At 36.5% G+C, this 27,837-nt stretch overlaps 4 protein-coding genes across 4 annotated transcripts; 2 read left to right on the top strand and 2 right to left on the bottom strand.

The window, feature by feature from the left end:
* Positions 1 to 63: 63 nt before the first annotated feature.
* LOC130991420 (sulfate transporter 3.1-like) lies at positions 64 to 3,626 on the bottom strand. Its single transcript, XM_057915635.1, has 12 exons — positions 3,087 to 3,626; positions 2,731 to 2,938; positions 2,471 to 2,642; positions 2,304 to 2,369; positions 1,971 to 2,084; positions 1,763 to 1,885; positions 1,551 to 1,677; positions 1,193 to 1,479; positions 896 to 1,086; positions 727 to 812; positions 562 to 638; positions 64 to 477 (listed from the first exon to the last, which is right to left on the bottom strand). Exons 1-12 carry the CDS (start codon positions 3,409 to 3,411, stop codon positions 289 to 291), a joined length of 1,965 nt encoding a protein of 654 aa, XP_057771618.1. The 5' UTR covers positions 3,412 to 3,626; the 3' UTR covers positions 64 to 288.
* Positions 3,627 to 13,057: 9,431 nt separating this feature from the next.
* Positions 13,058 to 16,356, top strand: LOC130991418 (uncharacterized). The gene is made up of 6 exons (XM_057915633.1): positions 13,058 to 13,851; positions 13,929 to 14,288; positions 14,364 to 15,094; positions 15,189 to 15,285; positions 15,360 to 15,458; positions 15,558 to 16,356. Exons 1-6 carry the CDS (start codon positions 13,186 to 13,188, stop codon positions 16,059 to 16,061), a joined length of 2,457 nt encoding a protein of 818 aa, XP_057771616.1. The 5' UTR covers positions 13,058 to 13,185; the 3' UTR covers positions 16,062 to 16,356.
* Positions 16,357 to 16,363: 7 nt separating this feature from the next.
* Positions 16,364 to 17,370, top strand: LOC130991419 (uncharacterized). Its single transcript, XM_057915634.1, has 2 exons — positions 16,364 to 17,028; positions 17,107 to 17,370. Exons 1-2 carry the CDS (start codon positions 16,684 to 16,686, stop codon positions 17,215 to 17,217), a joined length of 456 nt encoding a protein of 151 aa, XP_057771617.1. The 5' UTR covers positions 16,364 to 16,683; the 3' UTR covers positions 17,218 to 17,370.
* Positions 17,371 to 23,980: 6,610 nt separating this feature from the next.
* LOC130993018 (protein FAR1-RELATED SEQUENCE 5-like) lies at positions 23,981 to 27,748 on the bottom strand. Its single transcript, XM_057917739.1, has 6 exons — positions 26,068 to 27,748; positions 25,531 to 25,953; positions 25,335 to 25,415; positions 24,362 to 24,501; positions 24,218 to 24,286; positions 23,981 to 24,115 (listed from the first exon to the last, which is right to left on the bottom strand). Exons 1-6 carry the CDS (start codon positions 27,746 to 27,748, stop codon positions 23,981 to 23,983), a joined length of 2,529 nt encoding a protein of 842 aa, XP_057773722.1.
* Positions 27,749 to 27,837: the final 89 nt, after the last annotated feature.

The raw sequence follows: 27,837 nt of genomic DNA, 5'->3' as shown, positions 1-27,837 counted from the left end.
ACTGTGAAGATGCTTTGCTCAATATCAGCTTAAGATTGCGATAGAAGAACTTAGCTTATAGCATTTGGAATGAAGAAATATTTCTCCTGAATTGCTTCAAGGAAAAGATAAACCACAACAATTATCTAATGCCTACTAGGACATCTTGCTCTACCACATCCCCGACTTTGCAACCATACTATTTTACAATCATTGAGTTGTTGATGCTTCCGAATTTTAGAAGACTTTCGGAGCTTCATCTGCAGAAATGGTCCCTCTCGCTGTGGAAGGAAACTGGTTTCCGTGACATCAGACTTGATCATCTGCTGCCTCACATTCAACTGCCTTAGATTTTGGTTTACATGCTTGAAGCATGAAGTTGCAGGCGCTCACAGCTTCTCCAATTGTCAGGTAGATCCATTCTTGCCCAATTGTATGAATTATCTTTGATTTGTGTAACTTCTTCACCACTTCTCCTCCGGGGTTAGCTAACACAAGCTGAATACAAAGCACAATTAGCTGGTCATATTTCTTGCATGCGAGCATTAGCTATAACTGCGAGTGTATATAAGAGTCACGTACCTTAATGCATCTCGTGTCAGCAATTTTCTTGACTTCTTCGAGCATGCTGATTCCACTTGTATCAATGCTTCCTACAGCTGTTATATATGTTTGTATTCATTAGTCGATCTTTATAACTTTTGAAGTTCGGGATGCCTGTTCTGGTAGACTGGTATGAATACTTACCACTCATATCTAATATTACGTATTGCAGGTCGTGCTTTTGTGCACACTTTAGCTTCTCCTCCTCTTCATCCATCCATCTCGAGATCCTGAGCAACACAGTCAAGTCAGATGAGCACGGATGGTTTTAGACTCAAGATGATGTCGATGAACACATTCTTTCTACAGGTACCTTTCTCTTAAGTAATTTGCATTGGCAAAGTAGATTGGAGCGCTGATATTAAGTACGAGAATCCCAGGAACGTAGTTTGCTTTTGGGTATTGTTCGATGCTTCTGTATGCCATGGAATTAGGAATATTACCCATGATACAGGTCCTTGGCCTTGCTACGAACAATAGTACACGAAGTAGGGATATAGCCACCTATCACAAAATACATGCATCTCTTAGGTATCAACTACTAGAATCGATGAATGAATTATCAGGAAAATTAGGCCATGGTTGGTAGCTGAATTTAGGTCACACATACCGCGATAAGTAGTCCAGTTTCCACACTGCCAAAGACAACTCCTACGTACGCGCTAATGCAGATGATGAAGTCGAATTTGTCAATTGCCCACAAGTGGATGGCGGCTGCATAGTCTATGAGGGTGATCATCGCCGCCATGATGATGGCAGATAGCACAACTAGGGGCGTGTAGTGGAACAGCGGTGTTAGAAACAGCAAGGTTAGCATCACTGCAGTCGCCATGACGATGTTGGAGACTGCAGTCTTGCATCCTGCATTGAAATTCACCGCTGTCCTCGAGAACGGACCTAGCGTGGAGGGATAGCAGAGTTTAGATTTCGGCGAGAATTCCTTAGATTTTTGTGTGTTGAGAAAGTACCTGTGGTTAAGTAGCAAGATGTGCAGGAACCTACGATGTTCATCATTCCAATCGCGATCATCTCTTTGTTTCCGTCTATATGGTAGCTCTTGAACGCCGCGAAGCTTCTTCCTACTGCTATCCCTTCCTGTATGAACATCATCAAATCTCACAGTCAATGTGTGTGAAAGTAGTAGTAGTAGTAGTAGACAGAGATGTGTGTAGTGACTTACAGCAAGGGCGATGACACCGATGATGACTCCCGTCTTCATCGCTGTCATGAGATGAGTCGACCCGAACGTGGTCGTCAGCTCGGACACTGATTGCGGGTTCAGCCCTTGCTTCAGATGTCCGATCTACCACATCAAAATCACCAATTAGGCTTCTATATGTGTGTGTGTGTGTGTTGAATGGTCTCTTTATGTGCTTGTTTTTACTTACAATTTCGACACCATGTTTCTCTGCGTGGGTGAAATAAACCAGAACACTTCCCAATATAACAGACGTGAGAGGCGCCAAAGCATTTATCCAGAAAAATACTGGTTTTTTTCTGCTCTGTAATTTCCACAAATTTTTCCAGAATCAATAAATGAGAAACATGTCAAAGAATCTCAAAAAGAAAGAAGGGATGACTCGGAATATTCTTCGGAGGCGTTTGCTTCGGTGGATGAGATAAATAATCCACTCAATTTTGGGGCGATAAATAATAGTAATTCAATTGATACAAACCAGACACTTGATCAAGTTAAATTATTTTGACGGCGAAATACTCACAAAGTATCTAGTGATGAAGAGGAAGAAGAGGAAACAACACCCTAACACTCCACTTTCCCATCTCCACTGCATCAACCATCAACATATAGATGTTAAATACAAAGTGATATATATATTGATATATACTATATAAGTGTATAGGAAGAGTAAGAGTAGTTCATCCTCACCATATGCATCTGAGAAAATACAGATTTCATGACTGAAACAAGATCAGCTTCATGAGTGAAGTGCACAAGTCCAAGAATGCCCTTCAATTGCTGCAAACACACAACTGTGGCAGCCCCACCCATAAACCCCACAATTGTTGCATGTGAGAGAAAATCCACAATAAATCCCAGCCTACAAAGAGCATCACATAACTCTTGAGTTGTCTCTCCTTTCACATCCTAATTCTTGAAACTTAATTAAAATTTTGAAGAAAAATAACCTTAGCAAGCCTAAGGAGGCTTGTAAAACTCCAGCAAAGAAAGTGGCAGCCAAAACCAGCTGCACATAGAGCTTAGGGTTTTCATGAGGATTAACCTCTTTCCCCACCATTGATGTGATCAGCAGCGACGGCACCGCCACGGTCCCGACGGCCAAGTCCCTCGAGCTCCCCAGCATTGCATATATCAGCGGCGGCACAAAACTCGAATCTGTCCCATTAGTAATGTTTCATACCTTTTGTTAGTAAAAAAATTACCAACTGAAAATGTTATTAACAGTGGGCCCTGCCTGCCCTTTTTCACCAACTCACTCTTTATTAATCTCCGTGCCCAAAAGTAATGAATAAACAGAACTTACATAAGCCTATAACGGGGGGCAAGCTGGCCAAGCCGGCGTAGCTGATGCCCTGAGGAACTGCAAGGCTAGCAATGGTGATCCCGGCGATGAAGTCGGCTTTGAAGAAGTCGAAGGTGTAGCGTGGGGCCCACTCGAGGATGGGGACGAAGTACTGGAGGGCGAGCACGAGCTTGCTCGAGAGCGGCTGGTTGTGGAACTGCTTGAAGGGGTCGTCGGGGAAGAGTGTCTCTTTGAGGGATGATTTTAGGGTTTGGAGAAAGGGTTTTGTTGGAGGCATCTCTACCCCCACACGCTGCTGTTGGAGTTCAATCTCTGCGTTTCCCATTTGCTTCCTAACTCTTTGGATTCTTGTGAGATCAATGAGAATGTTTGGGTTTAGCTAGTGTTCAAGAATATATCAAGTTAGAAGAGGTGATGCTTTGTCGCACTTGCACTGCATGTGAGCATGCAGAGAATTCGAGGGTTTTCTGCAAATTTGGTGAGAGAGAGAGAGAGATTGGAAGTATGTTATGAGTGTGTTGTGTGTTGGGACTTGGGGGAGGTTGTTGTGCACATATATATAATGGAGGGAACGACAAAGGTTTGGTAACCTTTTTTCTAGATATTTTTTCATTTTATTTTATAATTACTCCATCTGTCTTCGAAAGAACGTGCGGTGGTTTGGGCGACATAGATTTTAAGAAATGTTAGATGAGTGTATCGTGAGTGCAGAAGGGGTTTCGCCTTAAATATGAAAAGTAGAGATAAAAATTAAAGGAATATTTGTGATGAAGTAGTGTTCAAAAATATACAATACATGTTTTTAGGAGACGGCCTAAAATGACAAAATGCGCATGTTTTGGAAAGACAGCCCAAATGGAGTATTTCTGATGTTCGAGTTATGTAGTATACATATAGATCGACTACACGTCACGTGGATGGTCGTACGTAAAAAGATATTGAATTTAAATAATAAATGTATAGGTAAAAGATATTTATTAAAAAAAACTTGATACTAGTATATAATGGGGAATTCAAATTTTGTAAGAACAAATATCTGGGTAAAAGTAATGTTTGTTAACGTTAGGCGTAGTGTTGTATCGAATATCCTAGCTTGATGGGTGATGATAACGTACTATAATGTTAGATTAAATAATATTACTATAATGGATGATATTTTTTTTGAGGTAATTATAATGGGTGCAGATATTTACAATAAAAAATATTTTTGAATAAATATCTAACGAGATATTCAAATGTATTTCCCTTTTCTACTTTTTCCCTGAAGTATATACCCTGTTTAAAAATAATTTATGAAATAAATTTAGATAAATCCATCTCTTTTTTTTTCTCTCTCTCTGTCTCTCAAAATGTGTAAGTATTGTTGGATTTATTTGAAACCGTGAGACGTTGAGATTTCTTTCGTTTTTACATGGAAATAAACATTTATTGATCTAATGAATGTCACGGTCGCTTAATTCGTAAAGTTGGATTTTTTTAGTTGGTGTTATGACAAAAATACTTTTGACTTTAGTGTTAAATATTTGGAGTGCACATTTCAACAATTACTTCGTTCTTTCCACTTATTATAGCTCATATTACCATTCGACACAATTATTAAAAATACTCCCTCCGTCCATGAAAGAACTTCCTAGGAGGGAGTGACACGAGTTTTAAGAAAAAATATTGTTGAGTGTATTGAGAGTGGATAAAAGGTTGTTGAGTGTATTGGGAGTGGTGAAAATGTATAATTAATATTGTGAGTTGTGAAAAGTGAAAAATAAGAGGATTATAAGTGGTGGGTATAGTCCAAAAATAGGTAGGGAGTTCTTTTGTGGACGTCCCAAAAATGAAAGATATGAAGTTCTTTCGTGGACGGAGGGAGTAGTTATTAAAGAATAAAATTAAGTGATAAAAAGTCATGGAGCCCACAACTTTTTGTGACAGGAAATAATTTCTTTTTTTAGTTTGAATCATTATTAATAACGTACGAAAAAGAAAAATGGATCATTATTAATAAGGCGTAATTTTTTTTATTATTATTAGAAGCGTAAAAAGTACTCCCTCCTTCCCAACTTTTATTATTCATCTACTCTTTTTTGGTCGTCCTATATTTTGGTATCCATTTATATTTTTAATAAAAGTAGGTAGGACTCTTGCTCCACTTTAATTATTTTAACTCATATAAAAGGTGGAACCTTTATTCACTCACAACACATATAACCACTTTATTAAAATTCGGGTCATTCTCAAATGGATGCTGAAAATTGAGACTGGAGGGAGTATTATTGAAAGAGCTACTAACCACTTATTGGCTAGGAATTGGTCGATACAAACTATTCATTTATTTTTGTATAAAGTCATTGAACAACTATAAAGCTATATATGGATTTGAATTTGATAGTGGAAACAAAATGAGACATAAAATATGGAGATTAAGAAATCTCCAACTTCTAATTTAGAGGAATTGATTATTTGTATATGTAATCACTGTTAAGATCGATCGAGCATTCACAACGGAACTCGTAGAGCGGGCGCGACCGAGCAATCGTTAAGATCATGGGTTGCAATATTTATAAATCGAACTATTTAACGTATGATATTATAGACAACGGGTTGTAAATAGATTAAAATAAAAGATTAATAAAGTTAAGATCTGATTTGACGACTTTGATTTCCCACATATGCATGTCAAGTACAACGAGTCAACCCATGAATAAAGAAACTAGACAGCACAATATTACCGTTAAATTTGGGGATTATTAATTACGTATATACCAATAATTTATGGACGTGAATTGCTATATTTGATTTCATGATGTAATATTGCATAAATGCCCGTATAATTGCTAAAATCACATAAATAAATTTAAGTGGATGGGCCCCACCAATTGAATGACACGAGATATAGTCAACGGCCTGAATTGACCAAAATTTAAATATTATTCATCACTATGGTCTATGCAACATATTTTTAGATCATCGTAGACGTGGCTTAGCTCAAGTGGTAAAGTTGAGATACTAAAAAATTCTTATATGTAAAAAAATTTAGATTCAATCCTGCCCGTGTACGAATAATTTTATCATTCTCACATTTGTATATATAGTATAGAAGCCACGTTTCCGTGCGATTACAATTATTAAAAACTACGTCTTTAATAGCAACAATTAAGAACTAATAATCATTTAAGTCGGGGTTTGAGTCACTAAGAAAATGGGAAACTAATTTTTTTTAAATAATAATAATAATTTGATATCTTTAATCCAGCGATTACAATTATTCATGAAATTATCATTTTTTGTTAATCTAGAATCACCCAAAAAATCAAAAGTGGCATGAGTGTTCTTACTCAAATCGCATTTCATCAAGAAGGTCAGCCCTTATCTCCTTCTCAACATCGTTTGAATATTTCATTTTCCTCCATAGAATTGTAGGATTTTTTTAGGATAGTAACCTAAGTTCATCTAGAAATTATAATAAAAAAAAAATTGAACTTACAAAAATAAGATATTAATTACTAAGTAATGTACCTACTGGATAATTTTCTGTTCATTTTAAGAACTTCAAGCTTACTCGTACGGACCGAGAACGTGACTGTGCCTACAATAATTAATGTAAAGCCCCGAACTCTTAAAATCAATCGAGAATTATGCAACATGTACATTACTTATTAACAAGTATCCTACTTTTATGGATATAATTTTTTTTTTATCATAACTTTAAATCAGTCTAAATTATTATCCTAAAAAATCCTTTACCTCTACTCCGTGGCACTAACAACATAATGCATGCATTTGATCAAGAATGTATTAATTCCGAACTACCATAAAATCGATATTTATCTAAATTCCACATTCAAATTAATGAGAAAATATTGGAAAAAAGTGGTGGAGCAAGAGCAAGGCACGTGGTGGGTGGGTAGAGCAAAGTGTGGAATTTGGGGAAAAGGCATATGGTTTAATTGTGGCATTATTGATTTAGAAGAGGTACCAATTCTATTTTGTGTCTAATCATATACTTAAAAATTAAATAATTAAATGTAGCTTTAAACAAGATATGGTGACATTAGCTTTTTCCCCATAAAAAGAGCACCAAACTTTTTCGTCACACACTTTTGTAATTTTATGGGGTTTGCTTTGATTCCATCTAACATTGTGAGAGCCTACTAATGTGCGTGGGATATTCTCACACATGTATAATTGAAATGCATGAATCTTGTTGTTTATAATTCACACACACACACATACCACTTGTAATTACAATATTTGAGAGACTATCAAGTGATGATCTTGTCGGTTACAAGCTTTGACATGCTCTAGTGATAAAGCTGAGGCACTCAAAGACTCTTCTTTATGAGAGGTCTTGAGTTCAATCTCGTCTACGTACGGTGATGTTTTTCCATTTTAGGTGGTGTTGTATTCTTGCCTGCATGTGATATTGTATTGTTTGGTGTTGAGGTCCTACACGCAGAGCGTTCCTCGCCTGCGTGAGGTGATATTTTGCCACTGTTTGGATGGTGGTGAGGTCCTGCCTACGTACGAATTGCATAATTAATTACATTCAGATACCTCGTTTAATTAAAAATAAAAGGCTTTGATATTTTAAAATAAAAATAAAAATAAAAAGTTGAACTCTATACATATATATAGGGAGTAGTTTAAATAAGCGTAGGTTATATTGTACAAAATATAAATTATTTGTAACTCTTAGACCGTGAAGATTTACGATACACTTGGATAAATAAATTTATTATTCAAATTTAATTATCAGAAATAGTGAAATTTAATTTTTTTTAATTCATAATTTTTTTGCAGTGAATTTGTAATGTTTCATAGTACATTCAAGTTATGTTATCGGAACCTGAACTAATTCGAATCATGTTAAAACTATTATTTTTATATTACTTTTGATCAAAATATTATTATAATATAAAAAATATGATAGTAAAAATATTGTATATAAAGCATATTTATAATTAAAAACTTTCTTATTCTAGTTAATTAAAAATAATTTTCACTTTATTAATATACGATTATTAAAAAAAAAAGTGCTTCACGTTGTTGCGTCAAAACAACCATGTCTCAAGCTAATGACATTGGATTAGATTCGGATTGCGGAAATGAAATTCAAATTTTCAATCATTACTTACCAATATACCAATAAATGTGCCTCTTTATTATTTCTTCATTTCAAGTGTTTTTTTTTTTTTTTTTGAGGTATATATTATAGAAGAATTATTAATTTGTGGTTCCATATTTGCAACGTCTTATGATATTTTTGAGATGCTATAATAACCACAACACCATTTTCCATAAACAATCATTACATCGTAGCTGGAGATGTGAGGCCTCAATTTTGATATAACATAACTATACATGCATCCCCTAATGTCATCATATTTTAGTTAGTTGAGATTTTCCAATAATTATAAAGTGTCAATATGGATAAACTTATTATATGTGGAATATAAGCCAGCAAAAATGAGTGATTGTGAGGCATTCTAATGAAATTACAAAGGACACAATCTAATCAAAATTCTAAATGATCATATGATCACCCCTTAAAATCTAATCACAATCTGGATGGTCAGATCATATGATCGCTCGGTAAAATCATCTCTCTGGCCGCTCGGACGGTCACATGAGTTCTTTACTGATAGCTGTCAAATCGTTGATTTTTATGACTGATAGCTGTCAAATCGATCAAATATGTAAGACTTTCATAAAAAATCAAGCAAACTCATCAACATCATAGGATAAAACAAGTTCTTCATATAATTTGAGCATAAAATGCTTAAATTTATAAAGTAGTGCGTTTTTCATATATATAAGAGTATGATACTAAGGCTTGAATTAAGAAACTATGTTAAAATGGGAACTCGCTTTTAATTATTCCATAGTTCAAAGGCTAGCTAGTCTAGAATAATTTCTCTAACTAGTGACTCCTTAATTATTGGAAAATTGTCATCACAAATTCATTGAAAGTTTTTCTGTCATCCACTAAATAAGAATATTTTTTCCCCCTCAAATTAAAAACGGTGGAGGTTACTCGTTGCAACTAAATTAATAGAGCACTTACTATATTAATTACACTTCTTTAATCCCACTCCCTTTTGCATAGGGGTGTGCAGACCCAACCCGAACCCGTCAAATCCGCTCGGACCAGCGGGTTCGGTCCGGATCAAACCGACCCAAGACCTATGTTCGGTCCGGTTCGGGTCAATTTTCTTGGACCGAACTTTTGTCGGGTCGGTCCGGGTCAAAACCCGGTCGAACCCGGACCGACCCATGTATTTATAAATTAATTATTTTTTATATATTTAATATTTAAAATAGTATTAATAAAATTAAAATTTCAGATTTCTAACCCTAAAGATTGAGTTGTGGATTGTCAATGATGGAACTATGATATTGATATGTATTTGTATCGTATTTATTATGTTTTATGTATGAAAATTAAGTGTGAAATAGGAAAAAAAAAATTCGGCCTCGGCGGGTTGGACTCGGACCGAACCGGACCCGTTGTTCGGGTTCGGTCCGGGTTCGGGTCGGCCCGCACACATTTTTCGGTCCGGGTCGGTCCGTTCTTTCAAAATTTTCGGTCCAGCAAACTCGACGGGTCGGTTCGAGTCCGACCCGCTGCACACCCCTACTTTTGCATCAATACCACCAAAGGCCAAAGATATTTTGAAAAAAAAAATCGATATTACATCACTTCTAAATTTGCTATTGAGATAGATTGAAATTTCATCAATCCATTTTCGAAATTTAACCTATGTTTTATATTATACACTTTTGAATTATGAGCCCAAACTCAATTTTAAGTTTTACATTAATTGAAATTAAATCAATGGAGTGTCTAATTTTACTTGTACTAGCTTCATAATATATCAATTCTACTCGACACATTATTTTGGAACCGAACCGTCCGAATACACACCCCGAGGCCCTCGTGAATTGTATATCTATATCGTCATATATTTCAATCTCAGATCCGATCACCTACCCACCGTGGGCAAACATAACGTGCCCACCACTGATGTGGCAATTGTAATTAGAGTAAGATAATTTTAATTAGAGTAAGATTTATCAATTATCCTTCCTAATTAACATTGCCACATCAGTGGTGGGCACGTTATGTTTGCCCACGGTGGGTAGGTGATCGGTTCTGATTTCAATCTTCCCAAATCTTTAAAAGGTAATTAAGAATGTATTCAAAATCTTAATCATGCTTATTGTTTGATGCCATGTTCTGGGGTCATATCATCTTTATAAAAAATATTGTAAACTTCAATCATTAACTTGATATTGAGAGTAAGTGATCCATATATATAAAACTGTGAATAGATTCTGATAAGTACTAGCTATTTGTATAGTGAAGGAATATCTAAAAGCCAAGAATTGTTAGTTATAACTAACATAATTTTTTTATTTTTTTATAACATTATTAACATAAAATTTTAAATGTGTATTAGTTCGAAGTATTGAATGGATAAAATGTAGCACTATGCCAATCTATAAATAATAATATAAAGTTGTAGGCTGGAGTAATATTAACGATTCTGAACATCAATCATTGTCCACTCTAAATTTGCTTCACTATTATATATACATCGAATCAATACCGAGTTTTTTTTTTTTTAATAATGTTTTAAGTTAAAAAACTAATGGAATCTTATATAAAATGATATCACAAGAAATTTATTATATATACTTTTGTTAAATCATTGTGTGAATCCCATCTTGAATTTACCTATGATGGGGTAAATTTTACACTCTTATGATCCCAATAATAAAAGATAATTCACCTTAATAAATAAACTCTAGCAAGGATCTGCGCTTAATAATTTTTTTTAATTACAAGAGGTATTTAATATATAAATAAATCAGTAACTCGTATGCAGACGAAACCTCTACACCACACAAAGGTGATAACACTATCCGCACACAAGTGAGATTAAACTCAAAATCTCTTATAAAGAAGAGTCTTTGAGTGCCTGAATTTTGTTATTTGAGCTAGGCCTGATCGACTATATGCGTTTAATGATTGTGGTCAATAATTTATTTTTATACTAAGATATATGATGAAATTCTCACGAAATAGGCAGACCATGTGATTGGTGCTATACATTTGTATGTGGGGGGAACTATTTAATTTGGACATATGTGGAAATTAATTGAATGTGGAAGTTAAAGTTAGGCCCTTCTTTACTGTTGTACCTTTGATTTACTGTTCTAGCTTTGACTTTTGAGATTCCATTTATGAATAATGCTGTTCAAGAATCTTACCCAAATATTCATTATGACATTAGTCCTAAGAAAAGTATATTCACATATATTTGATGTGATGCCACACACACATGCATAGGGTAATGTCCATGCTAGATCACCCCTAATGAGGATCACCCTTCAGATCCTCACACGTGGCATCCGGTCAACTTTAAGTGAAGCAGCCGGTCCACCTCGAAAACCCGGTCTTTCATACAACTAAACCAGCCTATTACCGGTTATCTTGCACTCTTTTTTGTCCTCGATTTCCGTGTAGTAGGTTTATTGTAGAAAATGATTATTTCGTAGGTAAAGAATTCCATATTGAATTCCATCGAATTGAAGCAATTTTTGGTTGAAAGGGCCTTAGATTTAGTTGAAAATTTTGTATGTTTTCAGTGTATGATAGTTATGTTAATTCATACATCGGTTCAAATTGAATGAAGTTTTATTTGTTAATTTCTTGTATTTTGCGTAGCTGAAAATTTTCTGAGTTCGTAGGAGTTTCAACTTACAGAATGCTGGGGATTTCATTTTCACGGTTCCCGATCGTTAGTTCTGAGTAGAATTTTGTGAATTTACGGCTTTACCCTCTTGATTTTGCTTTGTTTCCAATGGGTTCGTCCTTTTTGGTCGAGAATGCCCCTTTGTATGATTTAGAAAAGGTGGCTGATGGAGGTATTCTATTTGAGGAGCAATCTGTTGGCAAACGTTCTAGCCTTTGGAGAAGCCAACAAATTCTTATTTTCTGCGTGAGTGATGCTGAGATTGAGTTAGAATGTGAAGTTTTTGAGAAGCAATCGAAGCTAAGAAGAACTGCTAGCCATGAACAACAGAGGTTCGATTTTATTGGTTTTTTTAGTGTTGTTTTTCGTTTCTTTGGATTTGATCTTCTGTAATTGTATTTCAATATAGTTGTAATTATTTAAGTTTATTTCCGGGTTACTTTGTGTGATGAAAATGACGACCTTGTTGTAGTTTGTTTGAATATCTTTGTTTTTGTTGGATTGTTAATGGTGTAGAATGTCTTTGAGGATTGTTTCAACATGTTGAGTTTGGGGTATAACTGTTTGAAAATTCCAGTTAAATCGGGAAACGTATATATATAGGTATTTTTTTCCTTTTTTGTGCTTTTGTGTTTAATGGAAATAATGGCCCAGCCCGTGGGGTCAAAGTTCAAAAGTTTCTGGAAATTTTAACATCTTTAGTGGAGTCACTCTTTTAGAGACAGTGACATATATATCTTGTTATTTCATTTATTGTTTTATGGTTAGGTGGTCCTGCTTGTAAATTTTGTGTTGGTGTTTTGCTTGTTTTTTTTTTTTTTTTTATCTTGTGGTGTTGTATTTAAATATCGTTGAAATTATTTAAGTTAATTTCCTGGTTACTTTATGTGATTAAGAGGACCACTTTGTTATAGTTTGTTTGAATATGTTTGTGTTTGTTGGATTGTTGATGTTGTAGTGTCTTTGAGAACTGTTTCAACATATTGAGGGTGGGTTACACGTGTTTAAAACTGGTTGTAAAACCTGGAAACGTAGTTAGTATATTTAATGATTATTTGTTTAATGAGAGTAAACTGAAAGCATGTTGTTGAAAAGTTGTTAAATTTCAGTTAAATTTAACATACTTGAATCTTTATTTGTACAGACAATCTTGTAAATTTTTATATTTAACCTTAATTTTTGAAATGGGTTTAGGCGCTCTCGTCTCCGCCAGGTGTCACCTTTGGTCTTTAAACCTGTTACGGCAGCATCTTTCGGCCCAGAACTTTGCTCATGTACGTAGGTCTTGTTTCGGACCTTTGTTTGATATATTAAATTTAGAGTTTCAGGGGCAACTTTATAATGTCATGTGCCGTCGATTGCAAAGTGCGTCAGAAGAAAGATTCGTATTGCAATATCGAATTGGTAATTATGTCGTTGATTTTGGACCCGCTGATTTTGCCATAATGACCGGCTTGCGGTTCAATGGCATCACTACTCTCCCTGAAACTTCTAGTTTCCACGAAACTGTTTTTAGTGGGCAACGTTATTTGCGGGTGATTAGCATCGAAAATAAGTTCCTCAAAGAATGCAAACAAACATCTGGTACCTCAGAAACAAGCTTGAAGTTAGGATACTTGTATATTGTTTATGGGCTGTTGGTATTGAAGGATAGGACACAGAAGAACATAGATCTAGGATTTATCCATCTAATGGATGACCTTGACAGGTTTCTTCGGTATCCATGGGGCAGAATAGCATATGATTTCTTGGTCCCTCGTACCCATAATGCTAGAAAACTTATACATAAAATGGAAACAAAGCAAAATAAATTGAGTGTTGAAGCGTATGGTTTTGTGCATGTGTTGCAAGCTTGGATGTATGAGATTATGCCCTCGTTGGCTGGTTTTTGCGGCAAGCAAGTAATCGAGCACGAGAACCGAATTCCTAGAATGCAGCGTTGGTCAGCAGATTCTGGTATTTTGTTCGAGCACCTCTGGCCTTACTTTTTACCTAGAGCAGGAAATGATCCGGTATGTTGTATATTAAATTTATTCACATTTGAATTGATTTACATTTTTATTTTGTTAATAATTGTTTATTGATTTAGGTCCCAATCATCGTATCAGCCCAGGAATATGAGATGATGGATGAGCTCGGTATTCCTTCAACGATGCATCCTGCGTCCCCTACTCTAGTTTTTAATTCCAAATCTCTTGTTAGAAAAAGACGGCTAACATACGAGGACGTCGAAACTTCTGAAAAAACTGAAGCATTGAAGGGAAGTCCATTGAAGTCTTCTAGCCGTGGTAAAAAGAAGCTGTTAAGTGGAGATCCTCCCCCTAGTACTCGATTGGTTGGAAAAACGGAGCAAATAGAAACAAAGAAGGGCCATGATGTGGATAATTACGCAGAAAATGCAGCACCTACACCTGCATTATCTAAAAATACCGTGAAGAATAATAGCAATGTAAGTTTTCTGTTTCTATTGCGGACTAAATATGGTTGTTTTGTGTTTTAATTATTGTTTTTGGTTTTATGACAGCTCTTTGTCATATTGCTGATGGAGTTAATGGAGAAAGTTGACAAGTTAGACCAGAAAGTGGAGAAGATGGATGGCAAAGTTGAGCATCGAGACACGACTCTACACGAGGTTGTGGTAGCGAGTATTCGATCTTACTTTGATAACCAGGCCACTAGTCATCATCCCAAAGAATGCAAAGGAGAGAAAAAAATTTCAATGGAGAAAATGGGAGAACACAAAAGTAGTGGAAACGTTTGTGCAGTTCTAGGTGAATCATCTACATTTCAGAATCTTGATGATTTGGGTAATAAAGGTGATCAACTCAAAGTATCAAACACTGGATGGTTCAGTAACGAATGGTTGCTTGAAGATCCTTTTGCGGTGCATGATTGTAATTATCATGAACCACCAAAGCCGGTTCCTTTAACAGATAATCCAGTGAAGAAGTCATTGAGTGTTGGTGATTCGAGGACCAAATCTGAAGGTTTTAAAGGAAAATCCTTCCTTCCACGCACTAAAGAAGGTCTTGGACACACCATGAAGACTGAGGTGATTAGTAGCTTGAAAATTCCTGGCGAAACAGAAAACTTGCTGCCTTCCCTAAATTTGGATTGCACAACGTCGTACAGCAATGGCATGCCTCAGAAAACCTCCATGGATGCGTTGAAGTTCGACCCTTCGGACTTCGACTTCAACTATGCCGAGCTCAATCCATTCCTTCGATGGCAAAAAGCAGCTTCCAGTGGTCATCGGTATGTTTTTTTCTGTTAATTGCAGGTACACTGTTATTCTTTTTTTTTTTTTGTATATTTGAACCACAATTATTGAATTCGTTTCAAATTGTAGCCGATATGATCGGAGGCTTCCGATTAAAATGTTGCGTGTCGCCGATAATGAGTGGTTTAATGTTATCTTAGAACGCAATGGATGGCTAGAGAGCGAGGTAACAATCCTATGATTTTAGGATTATTGTAAACGCTAATTGGCCGAAATATTAACTTCAAGTATTCTTTGCAGCATATTAATGCACTTATATATTTGCTGCTTGTTGATTTCAACAAAGACGTATCAAATCCAATAGTGAGAGATTGGTCGTGTATGGAGATGGTTTGTTGGGTATGTAGTGTATCCCTGTTTCCTTGTTTCGCATTACTTGGCTTTATTTAATACACAACAGACATCACCATTTATTCTTTGTTTTTTATATGTCAATAGTTGGGCTTGCGTAGTGATAACCTTGAGGAAATGGTGGGGACAGTGATGCCGTATGTCCGTGGCAGTCTTCCTTTCATAGGTGGGCTGGAATGGACGAATGCTAGACGTGTATTTGGTGTGGCACACATAAACAACAATCATTGGTGTTTCTATCAGATATGCATCCCCGAGCAGCGCATTGTTGTTTACGACTCTCTGAACTATGACTGGGATACTGTAGCAGGGCATTTTGACAAGGTCCGGACGAACTTACCTATACTATGCCGTATGGGAAGAATATGGGAGAGGTGCAACTATTCAAACGCCCTTATGGAGAGCTGGGACGTCGTGAAGTTTGAGAATCCACCACAACAAACTAATCATAGCGACTGTGGAATCATGGCAATCAAATTTATGGAATGTTGTGCTTATGGTGTTCCCGTGGATGGCATAAAACCTGAACGTGGACCCATTTTTCGACGCCGTTACGTGGTAAGGCTTTTTAATTCTTCATATGAAGCTTGACTCCTACACATGTTTGAGGGGCGGCAGACATTTGAAGTGAAGGAATAGGTATCAAAGTGGGTTTTGTGGTTCTTGGAAGCAAAGTAGGCTGTTATTTTTTGGGTACATGCTTGTTCATAACTCTCCTTTTGGTTTTGGACTAATTCTTGTTATTAGCGAAAACCTAAGTTATGAGCTGAGCTCGTTCATTGGGATGTAAATATTGCAGCAAAAATCATTAGTATTGCTTCCTTTGTTATGGAAATAGTAAACAAGTTTTATATAGTGCTCTAGTTCCGTGTTATTTTTGCTTGTCTGGCAGATTTCTCGTGACCACTTGCAGTCTTTTGTTTAAACTCTAGTGTTTGGAAATCGAAAGAAAGAAGACTATATTCCCATTTGGGTGTTTGTTTGTGGTTTGTCTCTTTTTGCTATCGAATATATTTCAGCAAATATACTTTATGCACTGTAGGTGCACAATAATGAAAAGACAAGTCCATTGATTAAATTTCCGAGGTAATAGATATAGCTTTTCCTGATTGAAAAATTGCACATTCATGCATATTTATTATTTATCATCCTGACGCAGTGAATGGCTATATATTTCCCTTCCCATTTCATCGTATACACTCACTAGTATACAATGAAACCAAAGGCCATCTCCCAAAGGGATGTATTCTACATCCCTCCATGGTCGCGTCCGATTGAGCTCCTGCTCTTAGTAAAATTAGATTGTGCTAGAGTAGCAGGCAAATGGGTACCCGGAGATCACGTTGGCAATATGCCGGTGATCGACAGTATTTGCGATGAGTTAACAGGTCATCCGTTCTTGTTGCAAATTCCAAAAGCCAAATACCATGAAAAGGTAATGGAATGGTTGACTAGATTTATTCGCTTCCACTCCTTATTGAAGGATGAAAGGACTTGGTTCTGTGAAAACACGAAGCGCGTTTTTGCTACAGATTTATCTTGGGAAGAGATTGGAGCCGTAAGTTTAATAACGTATCCATTTTTTGTGGCCAATAAAAATTGTATTACCTTTTATTAATATTTTTTTATTCGTTAGGAAAAACCCCAAATGTTATGTTACATGGAAGAAGGTGAGGCAAATTGGGATATATTAAAGCGCCTATTCTACGAGGCTGGGATGTATTCATGTTCAGATGAAGATGAATAGGTAAAAACAAAACAGTACAAGTATTATTCGCCTTGAAGTCTTGTATATGTGAAAAACAATTTTAATATTTAATTTGCTTAGATTTTGTGATTTTCTTCAATCCTGTAGTGTTTGTAATCTCTTTTTTGCAATTTCTGCCCAATTGGAGTATCTTATTTGTTCTCATTATTTTGTTTTTTTTGGTGCATTTCATCTTATTTCTTCTAAATTTTTCTTATTTCTTTTAAATTCGCATTTTTCACTTTTCCGTGAAAAAGGCGAAAACTCAGCTATTCGGTTATAGTACTTAGCATAACCTACTTGTAACGACTTAATAATGCTATTAAATGATCAAATTTGCGGCCCATTCAAAGATCAAACATAGGTAAATTTTGGCCAATAGTGGAATATTTCAAAACTTTACCTTCTCATGGTGTTTCTGCAATTATGGAATTAAAAATTTCGTGCCGAATTTCTTTTTATTTTAGTATATTTAAATGGACCTACGTAAATGGAATATTAAGACAATTATGGCGACATCATTAAAAAAACAAAAACATCACAGTTAGTTAGTTGTGAATAATAAAACGTGGCAACTAACTTTACAATTCTTTTAATTTGAATTTTAAAGTAATAACTTCCTGAGATATATTGTTTATAAAATTTCCAGCAAAAACAATTATAAATCCATTTTTAAAATTAAAGGTACCTTTTTTATATAGTATAGATATATCAAATTAAGGCTTGTACCTCGATCTTTAATTCAAGATCTATATTGCATATAATTTCATGGGTGTTTATTTTTTTTAAAATAATAAACCTAAATAAAATAAGGGAAAAACTAAATTTTTATATGTACAAAATAAAATGCTATTTTCATATACCTTTAAATATATAACCAATATTTCAATCTATTGCTTAAATACAAAGAACCAGTGTTTGGTGGCTTTTCTTTTCCCGTCGGATTGAAAATTTAATTTGTTATTCACTCGATTTTTGTATATAAAAAAATAAAATCATTATTTCTAAAGAAATAACTATATCAGCATTTTTTGTGCATTTTATGTTACTTTCTTTTTTGTTCCTTCGTTTGTTCGTTTTAATAGTCAAATGAAATAGTATAATACAAATTCATAAAACTGCAACACAAGTAAACACGACAGCGCTCAGTTCAAATCCTACCAAATATGAACCATGTCGACAAAAACCATAACCCTGATTACTGGTTCACGTGCAATATCATTTACAGTCCAAATTGAAGCCACCAATCTATGCTATGATTCCAAGCAATAGTTGTATAGTTGAGAACAGTAAGATCTGCGAAAACCCTCACCTTGATGCATGTTAAGTACTGACATTGGGCACCTACTTATTAAGCACTCCATGTACTTCAACGCCATAATACCACAATTCGTGGTGCCTCCTTGCTGAGGGGGGTGTTGGTCAATAGTTAGAGTCCATACTTTTTTGATCTTTTTCTTCATTGGACGTTGCCCCCACACATTGCATTCTTTGCAAATGAAGGGGAGATTTATCATTGCTTGCTCGAATGTGCTGCGAACTCTAATGGGATCTCGATCCTTCGATAGCGAATCATAAACGATAACGCGCTGATTGTCAAGATCGATCTCGTAGCAGACCCAATGGTCCCTGCTGACCTGTGCAAATCCGACTATCTTCTCCGCTTCCCACCATGGAGTCCGAAGCTGAAAAGGCGACATCCCTACAACGCAAGGTGCTAGCTGACTACGCAAGACTCCATAAGTTTTACAACAGAGGGCGTTCTGCATAATAGCACACATACATATAAATGGCAAATTAGAGGCAATTACTCCAATTATTATGTAACTGACACTATTATGGATATTGTGAACTAAAATGATTTAAAGCTTACCCATGCAATTTGATCGACATACGTCCACTTGTCCACGAAATCCTTCGGCTTCTTTTCAAACATGGCAATATTCAGATTTGCTAAACACTCCATGTGCTAGAAGACACAAGTAATTCAATTAGTAACTTTAACCATTTTAAACACTATATCTTAAATCTTTAATATTTGCTAATAGTTAGATAATCTCACATCACTACTTAGCCACCCTTTTGGCCTCCACAACTCCGTAAACCAACTTGCATGCCGCAGTCCAACCCCTGGCAATCTGTTAAGTGGCGCCGATCTATTACGCAGAAAAAAGCAATCAGTGTTTGAGGAGGCCTGCACTGAAAAAAACCATATCTACTCACAATAACTTACGTTGGATTAGAGCCATGGGTTGTGAACCATGTTTGAAAGGCTGCAATTGACTCCAATGAAGCGACACGCAATGGATAAGGTCCAGTGGTAACTCCATGACACAATCCTATTTTATCTCTAATTCTCGGTGATTTGCGAGTGAAGGCGCGAGCTGGTTCATTGTGCCCAAGTAATTCACAGTCAATAACCTCTGTACCTGCAACGACAATTGAGGAAGCATTTTCACTCACGGATGCAGTACTTTGCTTTTGTCGCTTGGCAGTCTCGTTGCCTATGTGGGAAGCATTGGTCCGTCCGTCATCAACCACCCCAAATATATTTCGTCCAGCGAACTGCAGCTCTATCGACGCGTCCTCGTGCATATGACTAGGCCCCGCATCATTACTCCCTTTGTTGCTCTGTTGATTTGATGTAGATTTGCCTTTCTTTTGCTCTAATGAAACCACAGTTGCAAGTATCTCACGTGATATTTTAATAAGCTGTTGACGATACAAATCGGTAGTCAATTAACTTGATAATGGTTTATGTTAAATATAATCGCATGTGCTAAATTGGATATATCAACCTCATCAATTTGCATTCGGGTAGGCAACGTTGTTCGTGCTTCTTCATCAGCATTGGAAGCTTTTTCTTTCGTCTTCTCTGCATCCGGCATTGGCTTTGTTGGATGCTGTTCCGTAGATATTTAATAACAAAGAACAAGTTAGTTATTGAAGACATAGAGATAAATATGCTATTACTACATTACCCATATAACTTATAATATATATTCCATTTACCTTTTTTCTTTTCCTCTTGTTTTTTATAGTTGCACTCTCCACATTATCAAGTGGACGTTCCCGACCATGCTTCCGTCTGCTTTTATGAATGGCACCCAACTCATCTGAATCCACCTGGACATCCTCTGTTCGCTCCATGACATTGTCTTCCGAGGGGTCAGCAAGCAATTTTTTGGCCCTGGTGCACCTTACTGGCAGCCTTCGAATATTTGGTTCCTCTTCGCTTAACTTGTTTGCAATTCCTGTTTGGCAAGGGATAGCGTTCGTAACCACAGTTTCGCTCTGGATTCTTTGCGGAGGCTTCATTTTTCCTCTAAAAACAGTCTCTTTTGGCCGGCGCTTATTTGATTTCAGTTCTGTGGTTATTTCGGTATATCTTATGATTTGAGCACGCGGAACATTGCATTCATACCCATTGGCCATACCCATTTCTTGCAAATGGTCCTCCTCTGCTGGTAGAAGCTTCATCAAACCCTGTAAATATGAATTTCAATTAAAAATTACAGTGCGATATACCTAGCTTATAACCTCAACAATATAAACACAGAAAAGAAAAAAGGAAAAACAAATCTTTCCTTACCATTTCAGTGGCAAATTGGGAATTGAAGAAGGCCTCAATTTTAGTCAAATTGATTCTATGTGGAACTGGTTCCCATCGCAGCATCCTTGGGATTGTTGGCACCGCACCCCGAGTAGCACACTTATCCTCAATTTTTTTATGAATTTCATAAGCAAACACTTGTAAAATATAGCCAAACCCATGTATATCCACCTGTACTCTGAACCTGTTCAACTTTTGATCCTCGATTTTCACCCTTGCGTTGTGGGATACAGTTACAAGAAATTCATAGGCCACTAAACCCCAAGGAAACTTATTAAACCTATCCAAATCATCCACTAAATGTATAAATTGTTCTTCAACCTTCACAGACGTAGGGTGTCTAATCAACAAAATACCAAATAGGACGACGAGCAAGGCAAACCTCAATGCATCCTCATCACCGCCTCCACCTTCCTTACAATGCCTTTCAAATGCTCTATAAACCTTTTGAAATACTATTTTTTCTCCAACAAGGAAATGCCTTGCACAAAATTTAGAGCTAGCTGGTGGCTTCTCCCAACCTTTAAATGACAATCCGGTTAGGACGTGAAACTCTGCTGGGCCTAAATCTACTTCTTTGCCACAGATGGAGAAGCTTAGGCGTCTTCTGTCAAGTGATCCAGGAATTATAGCAGAATACATCATATAGAGTAAATGTCCCTGATACTTGAAGCTGTCTAACCCCAAAAAACGGCCAAAACATGATTTCTCAAATTTTTTAAAATTGTCCGCGCTTAACCAGTTCCTGATATTCTTCATATATTTGATTGGTTGATTTCGTGGAGAAATCACCGGTGATCCTACAAATAATGTGGGGAAACACTTAACCATGAACAGAATTAATGTTTTGAACACTTTTATAAAACCTAAAACATAATGCCACACAACACCTAGAATGATTAAGATCTAGTATATAACAATCAGGATCATGAATACCTAATTCGTGCATCGGATAGATGTCTTCCGTAGCCAAGGTTTTACTCCCTGTACAATCTATGGAATCCGGTTCACACCTTAACCCCAACAACAATGAAAAAAACAGTAAATGACTATTTGTTAACGGAAATTTTTTTAAAAAAACGGATAAAAGTTCAAAGGGCACGGAACATGCAATTTCGGTGCCCTCTGATTGTAGCAGTCAATAATACCTTAGTGTGGTGTTGGATTGTTTTGGCAGAACCGTTTCGACGACATCTTCTGGCTGCATCATCTTCAACGGCGTAGCCCTCTCGGTGATAAAAATCTCCGTCAAGAAGTTGTTGGTGTAGCGCGCGAAGAAGTGTGTAAAAAAAAAATAAGCTGCGTGAAAATTTGATTTTTTGGGGGTTTTTACAACAGTTGGTGAATTCAACTTTACCCATCAAAATAAAGTCAAATTCCATCTTATTATGTTAAACGCGATTTTTACTTCCCACAACGAAACACGCGATTTTTAGCAATTAACGTTTATTTTATGTTCGAATGCCTATATTTTATTGGGGATTATAATACTCAAATTGCTACTTTCCTGTTTGTAATAATCTAGTATATTAGTTTATCTTTATTTACTAGGAATAACTAAAGAGTTCCGAATACAAATGATACCAAATATTTTATGTTTTTTTATTTAATTTCGTCCAAAAAATTAATAAAAAAAATAACTGTTCTGGAATTTCAGCCGATTAGAAATCCTAGTATCTTTTTAAGATGGAAATTTTGGAAAAACAAATTTCCATCTTACTTTTTTTTATCAGTAATTTATGTATCCCCTAATACATGGCGTAAAATTTAATTCCCCTAAATTATAGACTCAACTTCTGCTACAATTTATCCCATAATCCAATAGTACTAGATAGAAATGGGTTGGGGATTAAGATTTTTAAGCATTGGTGATAGTTCTTTTATTGGACAACATAACGGTTACATGGCTTCACGGCATAACAATATATTACAACGGCGCAACAGAAATAGTAGGAAAAACAAATTAAAATGAAAATTACAACGAAATAAAATATTTAAGGGGGGATTTTTTCCATATATGAAACGCTAAATCTCCCTTGAATAGCTAGACGAACTATTTTGCGGACTAGTCTGCCCTTTAGCATTTGGCTGATCAACAACTTCGCTATAAAGACTTGCCCCGGAATTCGTTGGGACGTTTAATCGCTCTACACTTTCATCAATATGATTAAGCTCTTTAAAAAGCACTGTGAGTCGCATATAGTTGAACTCACCCTCTTCCATGTATACACACATTTCTGGGCGAACCTATTCATAAAAACAACCTTACATAATCAAATATGATAAAAAAAATTTTATAAAAATACCGTATTTAGTATAGAAAAGTGTACCGATGCTATTGTATTCCAAGTTTCCTTTGATGCAGTAACGACATTTTGCCCACTATCATAAACAACACCGGGTTGTTCAATCAACCAAGTGAATTGATGAAAGCGGTCTTCCCATTCTTGTACCTTGATGTAATAATCCGCTACTGGTATATCGATCTTCATTTCATCGCGCATTTCCAACTTTACTCCGAACACAAGATGTCTATTATTTATTGAAGGGCCCGGCAACCACGCACCCGTCCAACGTTTATACTCAAACTTTCCTAAAACAATAGACTCAACAGAACGAGACCACTGACCATAGTAAAAAAGAACGTTTGGAGATATTGCCTTTGCTCGATGCATTCTAAGTAATGCGATAAAAGAGGGGCTGCTCTCTTATGGATAGCATATGAGGCTATTATATAATGGGATAAAAAGTCCAAATAAATCCTCCCATCAGTGTGATATTTTGAAAGATATTAAATTCACATCGCGTATAGTAATTCTCGTGACCTAAGCTTATACCATTTACGTTACTTGATTAGTGCAGGTGCATGTGGGAAATAATTGTTAGGCCAGAAAAGTTGCATGCTAGGTCCCATTTGAAATAGTGCATTATAATTCCATTGGAGATCATTACAAGATGGAAAATTGAATGACTTCCAAACACGGACCCACGTCCGAAAAAAAACATCCTAGCAACACCAAATAATTTAAAACATACTAGTAAACTAGATAGTACTTATACATTAAACTTACTAGCAAAGTAGATAATACTAATACATTAAATAAAGTAGCAACCGAGTGGATCTGGTCACAACAGCATAAACATTGTTTCTTAATCTGAATCGGATTCCGAAGGTTCGGGTTCGTCATAATCCAGATACTCAAACACCTTCTCATGGAACAATTTTGCAAGTGCAACATAGTGCGGCTCTCCGCGTGCCCTATACACCAAGGCGCCAGATTTGGTCTGCCAATGAAGAAAGAAACACAATCAATACAAGGCAAAGTGTTAGGCGGATACTTGCAAACATCAGTTTTATATATAAAACATAAGAAATATAATTTGCACCTCCTGAATTCTTCGCCACGTCTCCTCGGAAGCTCTCAATGTGTTGGTAAGTTTGTCCCAAAAAACCCCCTGTTCATGCAAAATGTTTACCCACAAACGATATCTTTCTTCAAGGTAAAGGAGTTTCCACGTAAAAAAAGATACATCTTTTGACATGTAGAATTGCGCATTCATTTTTTCTTGCACAGATACAAGGAAGTCCCATGACTGAGGAATTCCTTTTGGGTTACCCTTCGCATCACTTTCGGCAATAATCAAATCCATGAGCTTGGCTTCCATAGCCTCTGTCCAAACATTATCATATAAACTAAACAGAGACATCTTTGTTTTAGTGTGAGATTTAGAGTACAAAGATTACATACTATAACCTCTAGAACATTGCGTATAAATAATAGAATGTCTCAGCAAAAAACACAACAGTATACAGGAAATACTTGTACTGTTGCAGTCACATGCAGCACAATTACGCAGTACTTTTATATTTCATATACTAAAGAACAAAGAACTTCTTGGTTGCTACCTTTTTTGACCACAAATATGAAGTCACAAGACCTGCAAAACTTAGCACACAGACCTTCCATACTTCTGACATACAAATCACATGGCAAGCAAGCTATAGCTACTACAAAAAGCTTCATAATGATAGCTAAATAAACAGAAGAAGTGTATTCAATGATATATTCTGATGCATGTGATAGCTTAAGCAAAGCTTTTATTTTCCCGCAGCATGCCAGACATAAATATGTTTTCACCTTACCATTACATGGACCCTTGCAGCTGGACAAGCCTTTGCCCCCCTGAAAATTACCCAAAGCCCAGTGTGGATATTAAAAAAATGGCCATTGTGGATTAAAACGTGGCTGCAAATTAAAACAAAGAAAGGAGCTTGGGTAATTACCAATACTCGGCATAGTAATAACTACATAAAACCCTTCCAATAAGAACTTTCCGTTACCTACGCATATTAAAAAAAATAACCATTAGCGCGCATCACAACAGGTTGAAAACAAACAAAATCGTAGACCGTATAGCCCAAATGAAAGACTTAGCCTGTTCATCCTTACAGCAATGTCTTTTGATTAGGAAAGAGAGTTGCCGTTTGTTTGAAAACTCGGACCTCGTTCACGTGTGCCGGAGATCTGGCTTGCTTGAAAATTTTCAGTCTGTGACAGCTCGAAATTGGGGATTGAATCATCATCTAAGAAGTAAACGTTTGACACAAGAAATGAAAATCAGAAATATATCGCTTTAGGAGTAACAAAACTGTAAATATTAAATATACTGAATTTATAAAAGTATTCCAATGCTATTACCGAAACACGTTCGCTTGTTAGATTTGCCGACCGGTCTTTTTGGATGTGGCCCATCCCAATGACGCCGTAAACGTTTGACAGGGTACCTTTTCTTTTTTGGTGTTCTTGGATTTTTGATATTCACAGGACCCGAATTTTTCTCTTCTCTGGCATTAGGACTGTTAGGCCCTTGTCTTTCGGATTTCAATCTTGCTATTTCCTTCACACAGTTACCAACATGTTTGCTGATCACATCCCTGAAAAGCTTCTCTCCCTTGCACTCCAACATCATGTCGTAAAGAGTTCTCATATTATGGTTTACAAACACCATATTTGCAATGCTTTCTATACCTCCTTGGGGAGACTTACTTACATCATCACCTTGAAGCCTATTCTTGGCGTCCTTCCTCCACCTCTTTAGTATGAAGTGTTCGGGCAAGCTGCCTATATTTAACAACAACAAGATATTAATTATATGGCGACACAAAATCCCTTCCGCCTCCCACATTCGACAAGAGCAGGTAGCACGACGTGTTGGACGTGAGAAATGAACTGTACGCATCCCATTACTTGCTGAAGTGGAAGATACTCCATACACCAATTCATCCCCACTAAAATCGTATGGATGATGGATTATCTTCACGTTCAAAGAATGAGCAACCTCGCATTCAAAAGTTTTGTACACGTTCCGAGTGTACACACTTGCCGCATGTTTTAACAAGTTGTTGTTCTGGATAAATTGCCCAGGCACACCACGACACATAGTGTCCTCCTCAATCTCTCGGAGACGCCACTCGTGTTGTAGTCTTTCGTACCTCAGCACAAAGTCATGTAGGGTGGTGGTGGCAGAACATAAATCTTTCAAAACTTTGTTCGTCACCTCACTCCTAGAAGTCGCATGTAGCCCTGCTGTAAACTTGTCGATGGTAAACACAGATGACCAACGCTTTCTCAAATTGTACATGTTCCGAAACCAACGGTTTTCACTTAGCCCGTAATTGGTAATCATTGTCTGCCAAGTTGAGTCAAATTCATCTTCGGTAGCACACCCATTCATACAATAGTACCATGACTGCTTGAAGGCAGCGTTGCCATTTAACGAACCAAAATGTGACGGAGCATTTTGGTTAATGTGCCATTGGCACAAACGATGGCAAGCTGTTTTGAAAGTATAGTCTATACCATTCATGAGCGCTTGACATTGGTCTGAGAATATAATCCCCGGCTCTTTCCCGTTCATCGCCTCTAAGAAAGTACTAAACAACCACTCAAAAGATTTTGTGGTCTCGTCAGACAAGAAGGCAAGGCCGAAAAGGACATTATTTTTGTGATGATTTATACCAACGAATGGTGCACAGATAAGATTGTACTTATTTGTTCGATACGTGGTATCAACCGACAAAACATCCCCGAATAGCTCATAATCAAAAGCACAACGAGTGTCTCTAAAGAAGAAGTTCATCAGCCTACCATCATCATCAAGCTGTACATTCCAGTAAAAATGGGTCTCGGTGTTGCCTTTACCAATGAAATACTTCATCAGTGCATTTGCATCAACATTTTCAAGTTTCGTTTCCTTTCTCGATAAATTAACGTGTGCATATGCGTCTTTTTTGGTAAAGCCTAACGCCGGTCGGCCACCTGCTTCTTTTTCCATGAACCTGTAGGCCTTACTAATCTTAATTCCAACAGACCTAAGAGCATCTAATACCGATTTCTTAGCATATGACATATGGCGGGCAGATCTCAACGTATAACTCTGGTCTGGTGACACAAATTCATGATTATGCTGTTTAAAAAAAACAGAAACTGTCCAATCACCCTCTTCCGGTCTAACGACTCGCAACCTTGCCTTACAATTTGTCCTAGTAACTTGCTTCTTATATGAGGCAATTCGTCCAACCGAACGTTTGTTATCTGGATACCCTTCACAAGAACAATGAAAAACTTTTAACTTGAGCTCCTTAGATTCGTCTATTTTTTTTTGGGCTCCCTTCTTAACACTAAAGCCAGATACAACACCATACTGGGAGTACAAGATATAAATGACATCCAGACTATCATAAACAGAACCAACCTGTAATTTATCCTCAAGTTGATTTCTTAGTGACATATAGGACTCGTTATCCAGATCGGAAACACTAACCTCTTCGGAAACGCTACAGTCATTACTCTGAAAATCATTCGGATTTTCTTCATCATCAAGTTCATCAGCAGAAACGTTCAAATCGATCACCATCGTTTCGATTGTTAACAATACACGTCTAATTCATAGTTACAGATACGTCGGAAACTAATAGGATCAGTGACGAATAACTCCAAGGCACG

Source organism: Salvia miltiorrhiza, chromosome 7, assembly GCF_028751815.1.
Source record: "Salvia miltiorrhiza cultivar Shanhuang (shh) chromosome 7, IMPLAD_Smil_shh, whole genome shotgun sequence".
Lineage (NCBI taxonomy): Eukaryota > Viridiplantae > Streptophyta > Magnoliopsida > Lamiales > Lamiaceae > Salvia > Salvia miltiorrhiza.
Note: the sequence above shows the minus strand (reverse complement) of the source record. Positions and strands in the feature narration are given on the sequence as shown.

Coding starts and splice junctions, on each gene's coding strand:
- LOC130991420 (XM_057915635.1), bottom strand. CDS start 3,411: ATGGGAAACGCAGAGATTGAACTCCAACAGCAGCGTGTGGGGGTAGAG. Junction 2,370..2,470: donor TATTTTCTCAGATGCATATG/GTGAGGATGAAC, acceptor TGGTTGATGCAG/TGGAGATGGGAAAGTGGAGT. Junction 1,678..1,762: donor TCGGTGTCATCGCCCTTGCT/GTAAGTCACTAC, acceptor ATGTTCATACAG/GAAGGGATAGCAGTAGGAAG.
- LOC130991418 (XM_057915633.1), top strand. CDS start 13,186: ATGTGCCGTCGATTGCAAAGTGCGTCAGAAGAAAGATTCGTATTGCAA. Junction 15,095..15,188: donor GCAGCTTCCAGTGGTCATCG/GTATGTTTTTTT, acceptor TTCAAATTGTAG/CCGATATGATCGGAGGCTTC. Junction 15,286..15,359: donor ATGGATGGCTAGAGAGCGAG/GTAACAATCCTA, acceptor TATTCTTTGCAG/CATATTAATGCACTTATATA.
- LOC130991419 (XM_057915634.1), top strand. CDS start 16,684: ATGAAACCAAAGGCCATCTCCCAAAGGGATGTATTCTACATCCCTCCA. Junction 17,029..17,106: donor CTTGGGAAGAGATTGGAGCC/GTAAGTTTAATA, acceptor TTTATTCGTTAG/GAAAAACCCCAAATGTTATG.
- LOC130993018 (XM_057917739.1), bottom strand. CDS start 27,748: ATGGTGATCGATTTGAACGTTTCTGCTGATGAACTTGATGATGAAGAA. Junction 24,502..25,334: donor CTCCGGCACACGTGAACGAG/GTCCGAGTTTTC, acceptor ATGTTTGGACAG/AGGCTATGGAAGCCAAGCTC. Junction 24,116..24,217: donor CGTGGCGAAGAATTCAGGAG/GTGCAAATTATA, acceptor CTTCATTGGCAG/ACCAAATCTGGCGCCTTGGT.